Source organism: Primulina eburnea, unplaced genomic scaffold, assembly GCF_022965805.1.
Source record: "Primulina eburnea isolate SZY01 unplaced genomic scaffold, ASM2296580v1 ctg822_ERROPOS1000000+, whole genome shotgun sequence".
NCBI classification, from domain to species: Eukaryota; Viridiplantae; Streptophyta; class Magnoliopsida; order Lamiales; family Gesneriaceae; genus Primulina; species Primulina eburnea.
Genome location: NW_027331592.1, coordinates 87,444 through 108,460, shown reverse-complemented (window position 1 = coordinate 108,460; position 21,017 = coordinate 87,444). Strand labels below are relative to the sequence as shown.

The 21,017-nt window shown below is 33.8% G+C and overlaps 3 protein-coding genes across 6 annotated transcripts; 2 read left to right on the top strand and 1 right to left on the bottom strand.

Moving 5' to 3' along the window:
* Positions 1–3,863: 3,863 nt before the first annotated feature.
* LOC140822427 (probable UDP-N-acetylglucosamine--peptide N-acetylglucosaminyltransferase SPINDLY) lies at positions 3,864–12,486 on the top strand. 3 transcript variants are annotated; one of them, XM_073183196.1, is made up of 18 exons: positions 3,864–4,228; positions 4,625–5,052; positions 6,191–6,352; positions 6,455–6,630; positions 6,730–6,805; positions 7,241–7,369; positions 7,602–7,721; positions 7,807–7,875; positions 7,969–8,050; positions 8,468–8,562; positions 8,894–8,958; positions 9,674–9,872; positions 10,065–10,259; positions 10,662–10,756; positions 10,864–10,999; positions 11,104–11,321; positions 11,473–11,578; positions 11,713–11,987. In XM_073183196.1, exons 2-18 carry the CDS (start codon positions 4,651–4,653, stop codon positions 11,716–11,718), a joined length of 2,331 nt encoding a protein of 776 aa, XP_073039297.1. In that variant the 5' UTR covers positions 3,864–4,228; positions 4,625–4,650; the 3' UTR covers positions 11,719–11,987. The 3 variants fall into 3 exon arrangements, with proteins under 3 accessions (XP_073039297.1, XP_073039295.1, XP_073039296.1); XM_073183194.1 differs by having other exon boundaries at positions 3,866–4,228; positions 11,473–11,600; positions 11,713–12,486; XM_073183195.1 differs by having other exon boundaries at positions 3,866–4,228; positions 4,612–5,052; positions 11,473–11,600; positions 11,713–12,486.
* Positions 12,487–13,835: 1,349 nt separating this feature from the next.
* LOC140822431 (small ribosomal subunit protein eS17-like) lies at positions 13,836–14,957 on the top strand. Of its 2 annotated transcripts, none has more exons than XM_073183202.1 (2): positions 13,836–14,350; positions 14,797–14,957. In XM_073183202.1, the coding sequence occupies exon 1, from the start codon at positions 13,896–13,898 to the stop codon at positions 14,322–14,324; it is 429 nt and encodes a 142-aa protein (XP_073039303.1). In that variant the 5' UTR covers positions 13,836–13,895; the 3' UTR covers positions 14,325–14,350; positions 14,797–14,957. The 2 variants fall into 2 exon arrangements, with proteins under 2 accessions (XP_073039303.1, XP_073039302.1); XM_073183201.1 differs by lacking the exon at positions 14,797–14,957 and adding an exon at positions 14,654–14,790.
* A 1,818-nt stretch (positions 14,958–16,775) lies between these two features.
* Positions 16,776–20,178, bottom strand: LOC140822444 (uncharacterized). The gene is made up of 8 exons (XM_073183216.1): positions 20,023–20,178; positions 19,843–19,945; positions 19,654–19,758; positions 18,642–18,727; positions 18,339–18,562; positions 18,031–18,211; positions 17,356–17,536; positions 16,776–17,258 (listed from the first exon to the last, which is right to left on the bottom strand). Exons 1-8 carry the CDS (start codon positions 20,079–20,081, stop codon positions 16,953–16,955), a joined length of 1,245 nt encoding a protein of 414 aa, XP_073039317.1. The 5' UTR covers positions 20,082–20,178; the 3' UTR covers positions 16,776–16,952.
* Positions 20,179–21,017: the final 839 nt, after the last annotated feature.

Genomic DNA, 21,017 nt, shown 5'->3' with positions numbered 1-21,017 from the left:
TTACAAGAAATACAAAAGGTGAGCAAAGCCAATCATCATGATTAAACAACAAAGTAATTAACCAATGGTACTGATAAAAAGCCTATCCTGTGTGAAGTCTCGCTTGTCAAGTACCTGGAACAGAGCATCCTTCGGACCTAAGCCGATTCCGAAATTGTTATTTTCCACCCTGGCAGCAGACATCATCCTAAAAACGTCGGTAGGGAAATCTTTAGCTTGCCATCGTCGTCCTTTCTCTAACAAACAGACTTTAAATCCTGCATTTGACATGCGACAAGCAGCAACAGAACCTCCATATCCCGACCCAACAATAACAGCGTCGTAACCATAACCATAACCATCATCAAGAAAATCATCTGGAATGGAATTTTCCATTATTACATGTATCTTGGACGAGAGAATTAACATGCATAAATAAGGCCGAAAACTGAATCCTTGGGACCTTAGCTAGGATTCTGCGTGATTTAATATGCTATTTTTTTTTTTACTTTATTTGCTCAACTTTTGGCTGGACGTACACATGAAAGCAGACAATTTGTTACAAAGCCTGGTTGAATTCGTCAAGACCAACAAAATAAATATTTTCTTAAATGCTAATTTTGTTTGTCACATACGAAAAATGATATTAATTTTAAGCCGATTGATTGATATCCAATTAAAACAATTATAAGTCTCAAATTTGCAAATCTCATTCTAATCACAGATCCAATCGACAAGTTATTACATCCAGAAAGGCCTGTGCCCGTTAGAAGACAAATGAGTCCAATGACGCAGGCTCGTCTCTTTTTTGGGGTCCAAAATTTTTAAAAAAAATTATTATATATAATGCTAGTTATTAGATAGACCAAAACCAAGTATTTATTAAATGAAACTTGTTTAGCATGTTATTGATTTATTCCTCAATCTTCCCCAATATTCATATGCAGACAAGCTTTAATCGACTCCAGTCGTTACGTCATCTCTAGGTTTGATTGAAAGACCCGTGAGGAGTTGTAAGTCTATTTTCTTGTATTTGCTTTGTTCGGTTTTCTAATTTTTTATTGTAATTTTTTACTTTCTTCGGGGCTTTATGTGGTATCTATATCTACGATTTTTTGACTGAAATTTTGGTGGATGTAATGCTTATCCGGCTTTCAAATGCTCATATTGCTTATAAAATCTTGTTGACTGTCTCGGTCACAGTAGCAAATGCAAAGCGAAGTTTCTCAAAGATAAAGCTCATCAAAACTTTTCTCCGATCAACCATGTCACGAGAAAGATTGAATGAATTGACTATGTTATCGATTGAGAAAGAAATTACTGAATAACTTGATAATACAGACTTGATTAGTATTTTTAGCTCTAAAAGTGTTGGTGAGATATTTTTTAGTGATCATTTTGGACATGTTTGATATTTTTATTCCTTTAGTTTTTTATATTGTCTTTGACGTATTGATTTAATTTGAAAAATTTCTATGGAACAAAAAAAAAATATGAACACACATTATGATTCGGATGCCTCTTTTTAAAAGTTAGACTCGGGCCCAAAAATTGTTAGGATCGACCCTGCATCCAGAGAGCACCGGTAATGATAGGAAATTTTTAAGGAGAAAGATTATACCTTAAATAACTCGGAGATTTCAGAATAAATTTTTTTGAGTATTAATATTAACATTAAAAATCGACAAAATAAGATTCAATACCGATCCAAGAACACAAAAATTTGATTCCAAAACGACAAGTCAGAATATCAATAAGCCTCGTTTTTTTCAAATAAACAAAAAATTGATGGAAGGAGACAATCTGTCGGACAAAGCCTAGTTGAATTCGTCAAGACCATCAAGAGAAGTGTTCCCTTGCATACTAATTTTTTTTTGCCACATTAGAATTAATCGACAATCCAAACATGTAAATTAATTTCAAAAAAATTTGTAGAGCAAATTCTAATATTTTGATAGACACGTGTACAAAACTTATTTTTTAAGAACTTCCCCCATAAATATTCATTAACTTCCTTATATTTTCATATTAAATTTAAATATGTCTTGATGGAATTCATCGCACATATAATTTTCATAATATTTATGTGTTATTTCATAATAAATATATATCTTGTTCACACAAAAAAATGTTTTTGCACTCTTTAAGCTTATATATATTTTACAAAACGTTGAAAATCAAGAACTAATATACTGTTTTACATCTTATATAAAATATATAATTTTGATATAAATTGTTAGAAATATCATATATTTGTATCTCATTTTTACTATTTTGTACCGATTTACATCCAAAAAAACATGTGTAGTTAATTTCAATACTTATTATACATGTTTGAATGATTAAAAATCATATATCAATACAAGATCTGAAACATTTTATACTCGAATATCATATATTAGTACCATATTTTTAAAAGATGTGTAATTAAAACCAATATTTATTATACACGTTCGAATACTAAAACAAAATATATATATATATATATATTAATATCATATCTGAAATATTTTATATTCAAATATCATATATTAATACCATATTTTCAATATTTTATAATGAATTTCATCCGAGAAAAAAATGAAGAGCATAGATAACATAATTATTTTTTTGTGAATTAGTCTGAAATATACTAAACAAAAATAAAACTATATTGGTAGAGATTTATCCATAATATACTCATTCAAACGTGCCGATAACGATTTTTTTGTCCTTTAGGTAGTATTCACTTGATAAATCTAGATAGTTTCAATTTAAGTAGAAAATCCAATTCATGAGTCATTTATTTATTTCTTCCAATTTATTAAAGAATTTGAAGCATAAATGAAAACAAAAGCTCTATTCGATCGGAGCCACATTGATTAATTCCAATTAAAACGATTATAAGTCTCAAAATTTTTTAAGAACACCAAAAGGTTGAATAAAAATTATCGATTCAAAAACCATGTGAGATTTACAAATATGGATTATCCAAGTCCATATATGCAACTTACATGTATTTTATCAAACCGATGTGAGACAACTTACAACACTTACGCAAAGATTTGAAGATAATCGAACTTAAAAAAGGTTATTACGGATATGCGAATATAAGCAGTGCAACTACCGTCGAAGAACCCTAATTTCCAAGAATTGGAGTGCGGAGATCCGAGAAGATGAAGTGCTTACATAGACGGGGTGGTTTTAGGTCTTTGGGCCTGAGATTAGGCAGTGGTCTAAAGGGCCTGAGAGTTGGCCACTATTGTTAGTGGGCTTCTGGTAAGCTGTGTCGGTAGAATTTTTAGCATTGTAAAGGACAGCCAGCAAGACAGTTCCCACAAACTTGAACAGGTATTCTTACAGAGATTTATCGATTTTTATTTAAATAACATATTTTTCTGGAGTTATGGTTTTCGACTGTAGTTTTTTTTAAATATTTTCACAAAATTTTGTCAATAAATCGAAAAATAAAATGAACGATTTTAAATATTCATATTTAAACTATTGTTATCAATAGAAAAATATGTTTTTAAAAAAATACAAAAAAACGAAAAAAATATATGAAATATAAAATAATGGATTATCTAGTATTTACCTCGATACAATTTTTAAAAGAAATGAAATTAAACAAGTGATTTTGAGATATTCTGAATTAAATATTCATTCAAAATTTTAAATTGAATTAAATAACTTTATCTCAGTCCTTGCTTATTATCCTTCATGAATTATATGAAGTAATCAAAAGTTTATTCATTTTGAATTTATCTAGATTTTTGCAAAGTTGTTAAAAATTAAATTTGAATATCATAAAAAATGTTAAAATTGTTTACATTGACCACTAAACTATTATAAAATATAAAAAAAAAAATCGAATAGCTATAAACTTTTATTGCTTAGGAAAGATGCATTCTTTGCATATTTTTCCCTCTTCTCTTGTATTGATCAGGTACGGGACAAATATTTTTCACTCGCATGAGGTCTGATCCACGAAAACTAAATTTTGGCTGTTCCGCGGGCGAAGCCCTTTGATTCTGAGTCTGATTTCTGCTCAGCCCTTTTGTCTTTGAGTAAAATGGAAGCAACCAATTGTGATGGTATGAAGTGATTGCTTTGGGATTTCAATTTTTGGGAAGGGAAGCTTACGTCTTTTGAACCGAACTCGATTCCTCCTCCTTGTTGTGCCGCCTCCCCCTTTCTCCCAATTATGCAGCTTTTAGGCACTTGTGTTGGGAAGTGAAGGGGAAACCTAGTTTCTGCACTATTAATTTAGGTAAGGAGTTTCGCTCTGTTTTTTTATGGTAAGTTGCAGTTATTTTCGTTGGTGAAACTCAGGACAGACCAAGTGAGATGGGTGAGGAACGACACTAAAAACTTGATGTATAGTTATCTGGAGTAAATGTAATTTAATTCCTGCATGGAACCCGGTTTCTCTTGTTTACCGAGGAGGCTATTGACTCTATTTTGGTGCCAAAGCTACCGACTTTTGAAAATTACTCGTCCAAGTTAAATTTATTTTCCCATCTTGAAAACCCAGTGCTTGCGTCCCAGTTACTGGGTTCGGGCATGGCGGAAGGAATTATATTTGAGTTTGTATCAAAGATACGTAGCTATTGTAATGGTTTGTTATAGTCTTGTCTGTTTCTTACTGTGCAGTGTCTTGTTTTAGGAGTCTGAAGTTTTTTATTTACTTGAATGGGGTCAACTGAAAAGGATCTCGGCGAGGAAAAAAGAGAAGAACCACTTGATGGTCAGGTTTATCCAGCGCAGCCTTCTCCTGAAACCAGAAGCCCTCTGGGCAATGGCCTTGTCAGAAAAAGTCTTCAGGGGAAAAATGCCCTATCCTATGCAGACATTCTTCGCTCTAGGAATAAGTTTGTGGATGCACTTGCTTTTTATGAGAGCGTGTTGGAAAAGGATAGTGAAAATGTTGAAGCTCACATTGGCAAAGGAATTTGCCTGCAGATGCAGAACTTGGGTAGCCTTGCATGTGAAAGTTTTACCGAAGCAATTCGTTTGGAACCCCAAAATGCATTTGCTCTCACACATTGTGGGATTTTGTTTAAAGACGAGGGTAGACTGGTGGAGGCTGCTGAGGTACGATAGCCCAACTGTTGGTGCTGCTTGACTGTTGCAACATGTCACTTTTCCAATTTTGTTTTGGTTGCCACATTAAATGTGGATGCTGATCTTGCTTGAATCTGATACTTGTGTTTGGTTAATTGGTGTAAGACAAAATTTGTACTCAGTGTAAAAACTAGTAAGTTCTAAAAAAAATTGAATTGATATATTTTCGAATTATGGGATAAGCACAATAAAAACATGTAATTTATGCTAATTCATGACCCTATGTTTATTCCCCAGCCCTGCTGTTTTTTCCATGTTGAGATCATGTTTCAGTTGCTTCTCCTCCCAATATTTTAGGCTCTATTCAGACAAGTACTTCAAAAACGTTTTCAGTGCTTTACAAATGAAAAAAAAAAACTTAAAGTATGTGTTTAAAAATCTATTTTTGTAAAAAGTTTATGAAAATATTTAAAAACTGTTTTTCAAGTATAGTTTTTAAAGAACTAGTGATGTATTTTTTGATGTTTTAGAACAATAGAGAAAGTTGTTCAAACATTTTTTAAAAGAAGAACATTCTTGTAGAATAGTTGCCCAAACAGATATTTATTCTTAAAACAATTTTTATATCTTTTTGTAAAAAACATTTTATAAATATCTGTCTGTATGGAACCTTATTTTTCGTGGGCATTTGGAACCAGATGTTTTACCTCTTCCCAATTGATGGGTAGAATGTTCTTTTCACCCTCTTATGTCGAATCCAGTTGTTATCAGTCACTTTCATTATACAAACATTCATTATAAATTGTTTTAGCCTTTTACTGTATTCTTTGCTCTCTGTGTGATTGATTATAAATGCACAAAAATGGATTTTATATCCTTTTCTCATTTGGAAATAAATTTCTCCCGATTAATTCTCTTGGTACAATTTGTTGATTTAAGAACAAAAACTTATCATTTGCTTGTGATGGAAAAAAAATTTTCCTTCTCGGTTGTGTGTAACTGCATAATTATGTTCTCTTTCGAGTTGTAGTTGGGAAGCTCCTGAATACTATTGGATGTTTGGACCATTACTTTGAAAAGCTTGTAGTCATTGTCTTTGCAATTGGAGCTTGCCTCAAGCTGTGAATACTAGGCTTTGTTTCATATTTATAAGATGCCTGCAATACAGATGCATCAGAAAGCTCTAAAGGCTGATCCTTCGTTCAAGCTGGCCACGGAATGTTTGGCAATTGTATTAACAGATCTTGGAACAAGCTTGAAGCTGGCTGGTAGCACTCAGGAGGGAATACAAAAGTATTATGAAGCCATCAAAATTGATCCACACTATGCTGTAATTCCATGTTTCATGGTTTCCGTTTTGTGATTTCTAATGAATTTCAACCTTTCTGCACGGGCATTTGAATTTTAACTCTCCCCTCCTTTTCATGTGTAGCCAGCATATTATAATCTGGGTGTCGTCTATTCAGAAATGATGCAATATGACATGGCCCTCAGTTGTTATGAAAAAGCTGCAATCGAGAGACCCATGTATGCTGAAGCATATTGCAATATGGGTGTCATCTACAAAAATCGAGGGGATCTGGAGTCAGCTATTGCTTGTTATGAGAGGTTAGCAGATTACTACTATTTACCATCTTTTAATTAATTTACTAGATTTTACTTTACTCCAAAATATGCACTGAATTCTGTTGCTTAATTTGTATACAGGTGCCTGGCTGTCTCCCCAAACTTTGAGATTGCAAAAAACAACATGGCTATTGCATTAACTGATTTAGGCACGAAGGTGATTTCTAGATATTTTTTACTCATTTATGTCTTTAATCAAATCCAACAGATTTTTACGAATTTAAATGATTAGTCTGTTTCATTATCCTTTCATCCTAAATGATTGCTTTTTCCTCGTCTTCCTTTCGTCCTAAATGATTGCTTTTTCCTTTTCCATTTTTTGGGCATTTAACTGAAGAATGATGATCATATATTTCCTCAATGGTTGATGTTAAAATGCTGGCAAACTGAAACTCTTTCGACTCCATTATGATATGTCATGATTTGCAGTTTAGGTTAAAATATTTTTCATTTAGAGTCTCGGGTCTCACAAGGCTGTTTTCAGTTCCTGTTCTCTATCAGTTAATCAAATGGGATCTTTGAATGAAGTTGTGATAGCCACATATTAAATGATATTATCTGATTGAGTACTTTGGAGGTTGCTGCTTTGCAGGTTAAATTGGAGGGTGACATCAGTCATGGTGTGGCGTTGTATAAGAAAGCTCTGTATTATAACTGGCATTATGCTGATGCCATGTACAATCTTGGAGTTGCATATGGAGAAATGCTGAAGTTTGACATGGTAATTGAAAATAAAATACATGGACATCTTTGCCCTTTTACTGCCGAAAGCCAAATTGTTCTTGCAATGCTGGCAGCTATTTTGAGATGATAATCTTGAATAAGACACATCACTTGGATTTTTTTTAATATTTGTATTTTTAGCATTGTGGTTTTAGCTTTTAAATTTTAAATGAGTGGTGTATCTTCTGATTATAATTTATGTATATGATTAAAACATCCTATTTATGCAGGCCATTGTATTTTATGAACTTGCTTTCCACTTCAATCCCCATTGTGCAGAGGCATGTAACAATTTAGGAGTGATATACAAAGATCGAGATAACCTCGATAAAGCAGTAGAGTGTTATCAGGCAAGTTTGGCTCCAGTAATTATTTCTTCATGAAATATCTCACATGTTTATCTTTTATTGGTATAATACATATATGTATTTACAGATGGCATTGTCGATCAAACCAAACTTTTCCCAGTCATTAAACAATCTTGGAGTGGTGTATACCGTCCAGGTTCTGTGTCTGTAGTTCTCTTCATATTTCTTTTCTTTTTTTGATGGTAGACATGTCTGGTTGGTAAAATTGTACCTCTGTCACTATATACAGGGTAAAATGGATGCTGCTGCAAGCATGATTGAGAAAGCTATAGTTGCCAACCCTACCTATGCAGAAGCATATAATAATTTAGGTCCTTTCCATCTTTACTTCTACTGGAATGTAAAAAAAAATTGTTTGGTTTACGGCGCCATCGTATTAAGTTTGTTGCTTATTTTGGACACTTGATGATTTCACCCAAAGATTGATACTTCTAAAATTACTTCCCATGAAAGGGAAATAATAATTTGGATTTGTATGGGTAAATGTCAATAATGTTTTTTTATGTATGTGCATCAGTGGATGTTGCGAGAACATAACCTACTCATATTCCTGGTTGGTCTTCACCTAGCATTGTTCATAATCATGCTTAGAATTATCTAGTAGGTCATCAGACTATCAACTGAGCTGGATGTTGAAATCTATTGCTTTCCTTTTGGAAATTTTGGAATCCCTTTCTTAGCAGCCATACTGCTGTGTGGCATTGAATTTGTAATTTTTTATTCCGCAGGGGTTCTCTACAGGGATGCTGGGAACATATCTCTGGCAATTGAAGCATACGAGCATTGCCTCAAAATAGATCCTGATTCACGCAATGCAGGCCAGGTTATTCTGTTAGGTTGTTAAAGTAATTAGTAAAATCATGTGGCGAGGCTTTGCAATTTGCATGTGATCGTCATGGATCAATTTGTGGTTTTTTTATCTTTTTTTCTAGCATCAGAATGTGGCTCTTTATTTCTGGTGATCTGTATTCTGATTTTATCTGGTTTTGACTAGTTAATGGGTATTTGAATGGCGTTCTTTCTATACCGACCATTCAAAATAATGTTGATTACTTGTCCTAATAATAAAAGTTCTGCTTGGATTACATTTGCGATGGATCTATTGTTTCTTTAGTTATTCGAATTCCTAGTATCACCTTACTAATATCTTGCAGAATCGTCTGCTTGCCATGAACTACATAAACAAGAGTAGCGATGACAAGTTATATGAGGCTCACAGGTCAAGCATCTGGCCATATTTTTACAATTTATGTTATTTCAATAAGATTGACATTCAAGTGCTGCAACTATCAATTTTTCACATTGTGATAAATGGTTAGTTCTCGATATCTGTTGTAGTTTCAAGTGGCATATTAATGTTTGAATAGCGTTAGATCTGTAGATTTCTGTGAACTCAGGCTTTTGCATTCAGTAGTATGTTCTTCAATGCATGATTTCTTTCTGCTTAATGAAGCTCCTCCCATACATTTTGCAACAACATTGAAAGCACATTTAGCAATCCCCTCGACTCTTAGAGAATCTGGTGTACAGTATTAGTGGAAATAAGGGTGGTCGGAGAAAAAAAATGGTCAATCTTTCAATTCTCTTCTTTTTGTGGGGTATGTTTTATTCAGTGACAATGTAGTAAGAACTATTTAATCTTTGAGTTGATGATAGGTGTCGTAATAATTCAATTTTAGTGGCCTTTTGTGATTCTTAACAATTAATAAATCTTTTGTATTATGACCTTGAATTGATGTGTACCTCTGTGTTTATTCAAGTGTAGTTGGCACACGTGTTTATGTATGCATTTTTTCTGTATGATAACATTTTACATGAGACTGAACTTATATCTCTAGTTAACATCACGATAGGCTGGATTATCCTTTTGATGTTTGGTAGCATGTGCAATTTTTTATTTTAGGGTTACTCTGATTTGAAAAATGCAATTGCAGGGATTGGGGTATGCGCTTTATGAGACTGTTTCCACAGTATACTTCATGGGACAACCCTAAGGATCCAGAAAGGCCAATTGTGATTGGATATGTCTCTCCTGATTATTTTACCCATTCTGTGTCATATTTCATTGAAGCACCACTGATTTATCACGACTATGTGAACTACAAGGTGGTTGTTTACTCAGCAGTTGTAAAGGTACGGCTACATCGCCTTCTCCGATCCCTAACCCAAAGTATTTGAGTTTCTGGTCAGTTTTACTGAATACATTAGTGTGTTGGTTTTTTCGGACGGCCAATTAGTTTCTGGTCATGCGTTAACAATTCAAAAGCAAATATAGATTCTCAATTGTGATTCTTACTTTTGAGCTTTTCCTTTTGCGAGACGCAGGCAGATGCAAAAACTAGCAGGTTCCGAGACAGAGTCCTAAAGCATGGAGGGAAGTGGAGAGACATTTATGGTATTGGCGAGAAAAAAGTTGCAAGTATGGTTAGGGAAGATGAAATTGATATCTTGGTGGAACTTACTGGCCATACTGCGAACAACAAGTTGGGGATGATGGCTTGCCGACCTGCGCCTGTTCAGGTATCTCTGAGCGATAGCTGACTCCATTTTTCTGCTTTTATGGTTTTGGGAAACTGGAATTCAAAATTGAGTTTGAGAACTTTTGGTATTATGTCTTTTGGATGGATATGAAGATGGATATGAACAAGTTTTTCATACATTTTGAAGCCATAATCGATGGATAACTCTCTGTTAGCCATGTTTAAGTCAAATTTTGGCCAATGCTGTAGTTCCTTGTCCTCTTCAGTTCCTTCTACTAAATCTATCTTTCTTCTGACTTTTTAAAGACGTTGATACCATAATCTTAGCGTGATGATTAGCAAGTGACCAGTATAGCATGTGTAACTATTGGATTTTGACGGGATTTATCTTTTTCCCCTGCTATTTACTCAATCTGTGATTCTGAATGACTTGGCGCTTTAGGTGACTTGGATTGGTTACCCGAATACAACTGGTTTGCCCACCATTGATTATAGAATCACTGATGCTCTCGCTGACCCCCCTGATACAAAACAAAAGTAACTGGTTTCGTCAACTTTCTTTGAATTTTTCTTTATTGGTTCCAAAGTTGAGTACTTGTTTTAGTTTGGATTAAAATTCGGTGCAATTCTTCCATGGATGCCAGACATGTTGAAGAGTTAGTTCGATTACAAGAGTCCTTCCTTTGTTACACTCCTTCACTAGAAGCAGGGCCAGTGTGTCCAACTCCTGCCCAATCCAATGGCTTTGTTACTTTTGGTAGCTTCAACAATCTTGCAAAGGTATTAATAAAAGTGGAGCAAGTGTTTTCACTAAGCATTTCACATTTATTAGTGAAATGATGTCTTCTCTCTCTCTTTTTTTCATAAATTTTCAAATACATCAGATAACACCTGGAGTGCTTCAAGTCTGGGCAAGGATTTTATGTGCAGTTCCAAATTCTCGGCTTATTGTGAAGTGCAAGCCCTTTTGCTCTGAAAGTGTGAGACTTCAATTTCTTTCGATGTTGGAAAAGTTGGGTTTAGAATCACAACGGGTTGATCTTCTGCCTTTAATTCTTCTCAACCATGATCATATGCAAGCATACTCTTTAATGGACATCAGGTATCATCTTTTTTCTGTCATATGGTCGCTGGGATAATAAAGTTTGCAGTTTTGCTTCTCACTCCTTGCTAGTCCAGCTTCTATTGCTAGATTTTTTAAAAATGAATCACATTTTTCTTGATGCGAGTGACAAAACTCTTTCTATTTCTAGCTTGGATACCTTTCCTTATGCGGGTACAACTACCACATGCGAGTCTCTATACATGGGAGTTCCATGTATTGCAATGGCAGGTCAAGTTCATGCTCATAACGTTGGTGTAAGTCTCCTCGACACAGTTGGTATGTATTTTTCCCCTCAAACATAATTATACAAGCAGGCTAGCACCGCACCCTTTGAAAATGTTATAAATTGGTTGGATAAATCAGATTGTGTGGTGATTAATACTTTCAGGATTGAGCAATTTAGTCGCCAAGAATGAAGAGGAATACGTCCAGCTGGCTTTACAGTTATCCTCTGATATACCGGCCCTCTCAAGCCTGAGAATGAGCCTGCGAAATCTCATGCTCAAATCCCCCTTATGTGATGGATCAAAATTCACAAGAGGCCTAGAGTCAGCCTACCGGTACATGTGGCAGAGATACTGCAAGGATGACGTGCCATCTTTGAGGCATATTGAAATGTTGCAACAGAAACAGGACATTCATTCACAAGAAAATGTCAAGGGAGATCCAGCTGTTATATTCATTGACCCAGCAAAGATAAATATCTCTGGAAATGATCCCCTTGCACAACCCACCATCAGGACCAATGGGTTTATCATGGAGCCATCTTCCTCTTTCAGCACTTCAAATCGAGAAGAAACGAGTCATCGAGGAGAACAACCAACAACCAAGGCAAGTCGCGCTGACCGTGAAATGTTCAATAATTCCTTGAATTGAAGGTGCCTTGTGAATTACGACGCACCGTATTTGGGATGGTGCTCTGGTAGAATTTGGGCTGAAATTGCTTAGATGAATTGATAGGAACTACTCAAATAGATATTTGTATTTGGTGAAGGTATAAAAGTTAGTGTAGGAATATGAAAGTGTTAAGCCAAGGGCTTGTGCTGGGATATATTAATGCAATTCTGCCACCCCGTTGGTTGTAATGGGGTTTCTTCTCTAATGTATAAAATTGTGCTTTTATTTTAAAAAAAAATCCATGAAGTCACAACATTGATTTTGATGTCTGGTTTCTGCGCCAATTTCTATTTTATTTTCTCATTCGTCTGTTGCTATACTCCGAAACATATTTCTAAAAACAATTTATTTCTAGCATAAACATTAATTTTTAAGCTCAATGCAGAGGCACAGAGTTACCAATCATGCTAATGGCTAAATGTGTTTTTTGATGTGGAATATAAATTTAGTCTCCGACGTGCTAACGACAATTATGATCACAAAACTTAGTATTTTGAACAAAAAACAACCAAGTCTATACGTACTGCTCCACTTTATTAGTGGATCAGAAAATAGCTTTAACAAAATTACACTTTATTAGTTGATTGATCATGTAAAAATACGCACAAATAATATCCATACTTATGATATATTTGACTTCTCTATAATGATTAGTTGACCAATCATTTAATATCAGTTTCGATATTATGTCTGTTTACTGTATTCATCTTAATGTTAATCAATGAAATAACACTCGTCTATTGGACGATGATGATAAAAATTAGCAAACGGGACAGATCAATGAATGTGTTATGTTTAGAGCATCATAGGAGCACTGCAAGTGTCTTCATTTGAATATATTTTTTCCAATTTTTTTTTAAAAAATGAAACCAGTCAGGAGCTATAGCATTGACACGTCAATAAATCATTGTCTGTCACCAACCAATCAAATTGTCACACATATTAAAATACAGTTATTAAAGTAAATATATCATGTGCTGAATATTATGTTATATATCATCAATTAATCATGCGCATGCTATTGTTTTCCCACAGATAATTTTTCCAAGTAACGAGTGCAAAGATGCAATGTCGATTTAATTACAAAATGAATCACTCATTTGTCATTAACTTTGTTATGTCAGCTGCTTTTTCCGTTCTGCGACAGTGAACCACTGTAGCTATGTTTCCCGGCGTTGACGAAAGGAAAAGAAGACACAGGAAGGAAAGGGCGGGTGGGATCTCGGAGCTGGCGACGTTGATATATGCTTGTGGGAAGTGATGATCCAAGTAGCTTTGAGCGGGCAGAGAATCATATTCATTAGGAACCTAAGAAACTCTTGAATTATTGTTGTTTTACAAAAATTGTAAAATAAGTTGAATTTCTTTTCTTGCAGTGACTTGATAAACTAGAAAACAACTTGACAAGGAAAGGACAAAAATCATCAGATTTAGAATTTATCATTAATTTTTATTGAAGAAAATTTAGAATTTAAGGGGGTGATTGCGGAATAAAAAAACTACGAGGGTATATGTGCAAATGCCCATAATTGGATTCATTAAACCCCAGCGAAGCCCATTTCCCCGTTATATAGTTTGATCCAAAGCTATTATTTGGCAAACCCTAATCCTTACCACTTCTGCTCCCCTCAACCATCCGCGGCGGCATTTCTCATCGGCTATACATCGGCAAAAATGGGTCGTGTTCGTACGAAGACAGTGAAGAAGTCGTCCCGGCAAGTGATCGAGAAGTACTATTCGAAAATGACACTTGATTTCCACACCAACAAGAAGATTCTGGAGGAGGTGGCCATCATTCCCTCGAAGCGCCTCCGCAATAAGATAGCTGGTTTCTCCACTCATTTGATGAAGCGGATCCAGAAGGGATCCGTTCGTGGTATCTCGCTGAAGCTTCAGGAGGAGGAACGCGAGCGCCGAATGGATTTTGTGCCCGATGAATCAGCGATTAAGATTGACCGCATTGAGGTTGACCAGGAAACTGTTGATTTGTTGGAGTCCATGGGGATGAAGGAGCTCCCTGGTGTTGTTCTTAGAGAGGATCAGGGACCCATCAATGTTGCGCCACCGGTGAACTACGGCCGTGGCGGTGGAAGGAGATACTAAGAGGAAGGAAAAGGCTTTTCTTGGAGGTTTCTTTTCTATTTTAATTGTTATTCGGTGATGCTTTGCTGTTAATTTTTGCTCAATGTTGCATCAAGGGACTATATATTAGACTGCATTTGGGAATTTGAGACAAGTTTTTTTTTTTTGTGTTTTTAATGTTTCACATTTTGCATTTTTTATAGTTAAGCTTCTCTTTATGTTATTCAATATAATTGGTAGCTTTGAAATTTAGTTTGTGTTGTTTGATTGTGACTTTGATTACTTGTTATGTGCAATGTTGCTAATAATTTTGTTTGAAATCCAAAATCTTGCTATTGCTTGACTTGCAGCTGTGCTGATGCCTGATTATCCTGCTGGAACCTATTGAGTTTGGAGTTATTGGTTGTTACCTATTGAGTTTGGAGATGTTGATTATTGCTGTGTTTGTCTTGTGTATGTGTTTGTAATGTGCTTTCTTTGCTGAAGATAATAGGTTTCTCACGCTACTTTGACTGGATTTGTTTGGGCAAGTTATTCTGTTGTTTATCCTGCAGCTTGTTCTATTGTTACTTATTTGTTATTTTGTTCGGGAACCTGCGAATTTGTTTATTTATCACGCAACTCATAGCCTCCATTTTACTCGCTACGATTCCTAGTTAATTGTGATTGCTAGTTTATTGTTGAAATTCTAGGAAATCCCTGTTCTTTTATTGATCAAAGGACCTTATATTTGTCTATACATTACCTTTGGACTTCAATGGTGAGTTGGACAAAGTTTGAATCTTTGGACTTCTTTGAAGAACTGCTGCGGTTCAATTACTCGTACAAGTTTCTCAACGCTTTCTTGGACCCAAAAAACCTCGGTGGTGTGGTGTGAATTTCCTCGAAACAAATTTGCAATACCCTTGTTGAGAAAATGAGCATTGTTGTTTCATTAAATCCTACTTTGTTCGTTGATATGTTTTGCAAAAAAATATCTTTCTTTGACGAAAGTCGGTCATTTATAAGGGTCTTAGCGGTGTATTGGTTTAGATTTTTTAATGATTTCTGTGTTTAGATTTTTAATGATTTGTGTGGAGTTTAAAAATTTAAAAGTATTTAATGTAGATTTTTATGTACTCTTATAAAAGTTTAGAAAAACAAGTTTTTAAGAAAAAATTTATATCAAGAAATATCTCAAACAAAAGTACGTGTTAATTTCTATTAAAAATAATATGAATACAAACATTAATGAATTCATTTTTTCATTCATGTATTATTATTTTATTTGGATTTTTTAAAAACATATTTTTTATTATTAACAATAGTTTAAATCGTTATTATTAAATTTTTTATTTTGTTTTTTAAGTTTTACTGTTTTAGTCACAGTATCTCGTGAACTTTAAAATTATAATAAAAATTTATTATACAACATAAAAAAATTATAATATTTTATTTGTTTATAAATTGAAAATAATAATTTATTTTAATAACTAAATTTTAGTTTTTTATTAATTTTTATATAATATTTTATGTGTAATTGTGTTTTTTATAATTTTAATTAATTTATATCTTAATTTTGATTATAACTCAAAATTTGCGTCTGATTTTTAAAATATTTTATTCACTTGAATATAAAAATTTATTAGCAAATATATAAAGATAGTTATAATAAATCAAATATATTAAATTTTTTATAAAGCTAACTAATCATAAATATTTTATTATATTTATTCTCTATTCATGTGTGACTAATTATGTTATTTTTTTATTATATTGTGAAAAATAAAATTGATATATTTTTTATACAAAAATTTAGTTAACATTAATAATATTATTTTAAGTTTGATTATTTATTGATATTGAAAATTATTGTTACATATTTTTTAAAATATCAATATTAATTAAATAAACATGTTGAATTGATAAAAAAACTAATTATAATAAATTTAGTATTGATTTATTTATATTTTTTGTAAATTAAATCAACAAAAATTGTAATGATAGATAAAAATATTTTAAAGTTAAAAAAACAAAAAAAAAACATAAATTACAAAATTCATAGGTTATAAGATTTTATGTGAAAATTTACAAATATCCATAAAAATCTTAATAAATAAATGTTCCATATTATGTGTAAATATTTAGAAGGTAAAAACTTGTGTGAGACAGGCTCACGAGTCGTATTTTGTGAGACAAATCTTTATTTTGATAATCCATGAAAAAGTATTACTTTTTTATTCTAAGAGTGTTACTTTTTATTGTGAATATGGGCACAGTTGACCTATCTCACAGATTGAGATCCGTGAGACGATCTCACGTGAGTCCTACTCTATTTAGAAATACATGAGATTTTATAAAAGTCACCGGAATCTAACTTTATAAAAGTATGTTCAATAATACGTGTAAATATTTAGAAATACGTGAGATTTTTTATAAAAGTCACCGGAATCTAACTTTATAAAAGTATGTTATTTTTTCAAAAAAAAAATCAACAAATATTAACAATGAATATACTTGTCTTAATGTGTACAATTTATTATGTCCTGAAAAATTCCCAAGAGTAATGCATTGTTTCACCCCCAAATTTTCAAGTATAAAAGAGTGCACGGCTCCCCCCCAAAAAAATAAGTATGGCGGATAGTTGCATAAGCACAACCAAGATGTTGACTACTCGCTCGAATTAGCAATTCCGACCATGTTGAGCATATGGCGATCTTCTTTAAACCTTTCCAGTACCGTACCTTTCAACACCTCAGGCCTGTCTTGATCAGCCCTTCTTGGGATCACTCCCCAGCATTCTATTACTTCCGGGTATACACGACTTGTCTTGGATAGGCATGGACTGCCAAATGTGGTGCAGGAAAAGGTCTGGCCTTGATCGAAGCTTGCGGAGATGAACATGCCAAAATGATTCGCACGCCCTCCAAAACCTATGCCATTAGGAATGCTGTCCGAACTGAAATTTACAGCACACTGCAAATACAAGGATTTTTAAGAATATAATAACCACAAAACAATATGTTTCTATCAGAACTGGATTTTACTTTATGGGAGAGATCCTAGGACTTACCCACTGTATGTTATTATTTGCTCCGGTTGGCCGGAAAATTGAAGCTTTGGGGTGCAGTTGAAAAAGAAAAGATTTCATATCCCCAAAAAAATCGCCGTGTCTTTCCCATGGTTGAGAAGCATAGCCTCCATAGATGTAACCTTCTTTATCTTTAATGATCAACAGAGTTGGTCCATCATCTCTGCAGGCAGTTCAATTGGAACAATTACCCATTCCACCTTATTAAAAGAAAGTAGCAGCAACTTTTTGTCCTGACAACAGATATCTACAAACAGAAAACAGGCATGCCTAAATATTTCGAACTGCAATGGCTAGCATAGGCAAATCAGCTTGGAGGCAATAACGAATTTCAGGATTAATTAAAATTTAAAAGAAAGACTATACCACAAATCTGATCACATAAAAACAAGTATATGAAAGAAATCATGTCGGCCCGGATGTGTAATGGCAGAAAAACAGTCATCTCAAGGATTTTTGACCCATGAATCATCCCTCTCACAAAATTTATGAACTAAAATACATAGTATGACAAAACTCTCACATCCAAGCTCGTATCCACACAAATCAAGCACCATGTAAATGACCAAACTCTAACCCTAAAATGACATCTAGATGGCAATTATAACCTACATGTTCATAAAAGAAGCAATTTGTTTTCGTTATAGAGCTACTCACGGTATATTGCCCAAAAATGTGCTGAAACTTAAACCATGAACAGCACTATGATACAAAAGCTTCCACTCTTCCAGTTCATATTGGGGCAGTGCTCCTCCAATATGCCAAGCATATTCCTTCCTCAACAGTATCAAACTAGGATCAATGTGATCCTCGTGCAGTAGTTGTGGAATTTGAGAACCTTCAAAGAAGAAATAATATGTGAGAAACGCCATAACCACTGGTCAGTCAAGGTGATGTGATTGTCATATTCCATAAAATAGATAATTAATACTAAAGAGTGGGGAATATAACCAGCTATGAGATACCTGAATCGAATGGCATCAGCAAGCAGCAAAGAAATTTCCTGACTGATGGCAGAAAGGCACACCATTTTCTGAAATCTTCAAAAGACATTTCATCATTCGTAGAATTCACATCAGGGATGAAAGCCTCCATAATTTCCAGACAAGATCCTGCTTTGGGCTCAGAAGAGTAAGATTTATGAAATATGTTATCAAGCATGGTGGTTAGAACAGCTTCAAGATCAGACCTGCCATAATCAAAAGTATCATTGAAAGAAAAAACCCATAGAAAACAATTCAACGATGATAAACCACCCACTAATTTACCTTCCCACGATTCCATCATCAGAAACATCTAATAGTTGGTAAATGAACTCATCAATATCATCATTTGTCCCCTTCTCATATGTTCCCTAATATTAAGAATCAAGCACAAATTCAAGTCATAATTATTCGTGAAATATAAGAATGTGTGTGCCTTTCAAATGGTCATAGATCCAAAGAAATTTAAAACTTCTATATTCTTAACCAATCCAATTAAGCTATTTCAAAAACATATTTTTTTTCAAAAATTGATTCGCTGCTAAATGGCTGAAAACCGTAACCCAAAATCTTTTCGCTGCAGCAATGTGTTCTTGAATATTCTTCAACAGCATCGATCTCTATAGAAGTTCTGAAGACTTCCAATAATTAATCTTTACTTTGTAGCTGTTTGTGAAAAAAAAAAATCTACACTAACCATCACCCCTTCCACACAACACACATTCTACATTTTCTCTTTTTAAGTCTCCAGGTGCTTATTCTAGCGGACACTGATTGTGCTTTGTTCTACAAAATTGCCAACAGGAATTTAGAAATGTTTTATGATTTCTTCTCCTTGGTCAGTTAGAAAGGTTTTTGTTTATTTATTTGTTATATTTTCTTAACGCATTGGATCGTACTATCAAAGTAAGTAGACATAGGCCGGAGGGCTTGAGATGAGCACAAGGAGTTTACTTACAACTTCTTCAACTACTTTCAATTTTCCACATTTCATAAACCACAATAGTATTAAAATCCTTAAATTTTTTTAAGCCAATTCAAACAACCACCACCACCACCAAACGAAATTCTTCAATGAATTTTAACTCAATCATGCTTCATCTAGTATTCTGCATCGAATCACACCCATATCCACTCACGGAAGCTTTGAAAAAATTGCTTGAAACCAAAGTGGCAAAGAAGTAGCAGAACTGAATCTTTCTTCTTATGTTTTCCCCTTGAAATAGTAGCTGATAGTTCATTGTTCATTGATATGCAACCATAAACGGGAATGTGAATGAAAATGATTTAAATTTACCTTTGCAATAACCAGGTCTTCGAAAGTAAGCTTCTGATCCCTCCGTTTTTGCGAAACCAGGTAAAATACTCTATCCCCGAGAGGCCCGTCAATCCCAATATATGCCTAGGCATGCAAGTTTTGTTCACATAAATGAGACAGAAAGAGAAGAGTAACATGGTGTGCTAAAAGATCAGGTACAAAAGGAACCTTTAGAACTGGAGGAGAAACGTAGTTTCCATTGCTTTTTGATTTGGCAGCGAGTGAGTTAAATAGCGATCTCAAATCTTCCAATCCCTTCTGAGTAAAAGCTCTATAATTATCAAATACAGAAACATTCAGAAAGAGAAGCTATGCCACGAAGAAATCTTTGGAATTCGAGAAGGAAACCTGGAAGCTGAAGCAAAGCGAGGATCGGTGGCGGAAGACGATGATCCAGAATTGCCCATTTCTCCGAACTCTTCTGGTTAATTCCCAATCGCCATTTTCGATTAATTCTCTATGATATCCACTATCCAGTCATGGCCAAGTGATGAGCTGTAGTGCCTACTCACCATTTTAATTAGGCTTTGTTTGGTAGTCAAATTTCCAAATTCTCAGAAGGAATGGGCCCGATTTCATAAGACCGGCCCATATCATTTATTGGGCTTTGTCATGGACAGTCAAAAGTTACATCTAATCTGTAGCAAACGGGTTGCCCAGACATAAAGGCCCGTGGACATTTGATGAATAACAAATTCATTTATTTTTTAATATATTTTAAATTCATCTCAATATAAAATTATTTTAAATCATCTTTTCAAATACTCCCTCAAATCTAAATCTAATTCCAAACGCAACCATCTTACTACCATTCATTTTTTGTGTGAAAGAATAGCGAATTTCTTTCGCGGTTAGTAAATCTTGTAATAATTGATATATCTCAATAAAATTACAAGTTTTGTATCAATTATTACAAGATTTACTGTAAAAACAAAAATAAAGTTCAAAATCATGCATAATCGTCCCATCTTGGTTTCTCTCTTCGCCATTAATGTATACGAGTCATAGTCGTTGTAAAAACATGATTTTTTTATTATTTGGTTTCTCTCAATGAAAATATAGTTACATTTTAAAAATCATTTTGACTAGTTCAATTATTGGATGTTTAATTTCAAATTTAATACACATGATTTAATTAAGACTTTGTCTGCTTATTAATCTTGACTGGTTGCACTAATCAATGAGTTTTTTTTTTTTTTTTTTTTAAAAAATTTTGTGATAGCATGTCGCACCAATGAAGCTATATTAAATGATTTCTTTACTTGATTTTGAATTATTCCAACTTCATAAACAAATGTTGACTCCACATTATACAATAAATACATCCACCAAAATTGAATGAA

Coding starts and splice junctions, on each gene's coding strand:
- LOC140822444 (XM_073183216.1), bottom strand. CDS start 20,081: ATGGGCAATTCTGGATCATCGTCTTCCGCCACCGATCCTCGCTTTGCT. Junction 18,728..19,653: donor AAGACCTGGTTATTGCAAAG/GTAAATTTAAAT, acceptor TCTTAATATTAG/GGAACATATGAGAAGGGGAC. Junction 18,563..18,641: donor GATGATGGAATCGTGGGAAG/GTAAATTAGTGG, acceptor TGATTATGGCAG/GTCTGATCTTGAAGCTGTTC.
- LOC140822427 (XM_073183194.1), top strand. CDS start 4,651: ATGGGGTCAACTGAAAAGGATCTCGGCGAGGAAAAAAGAGAAGAACCA. Junction 10,260..10,661: donor GCCGACCTGCGCCTGTTCAG/GTATCTCTGAGC, acceptor TTGGCGCTTTAG/GTGACTTGGATTGGTTACCC. Junction 10,757..10,863: donor CCCCCTGATACAAAACAAAA/GTAACTGGTTTC, acceptor CATGGATGCCAG/ACATGTTGAAGAGTTAGTTC.
- LOC140822431 (XM_073183202.1), top strand. CDS start 13,896: ATGGGTCGTGTTCGTACGAAGACAGTGAAGAAGTCGTCCCGGCAAGTG.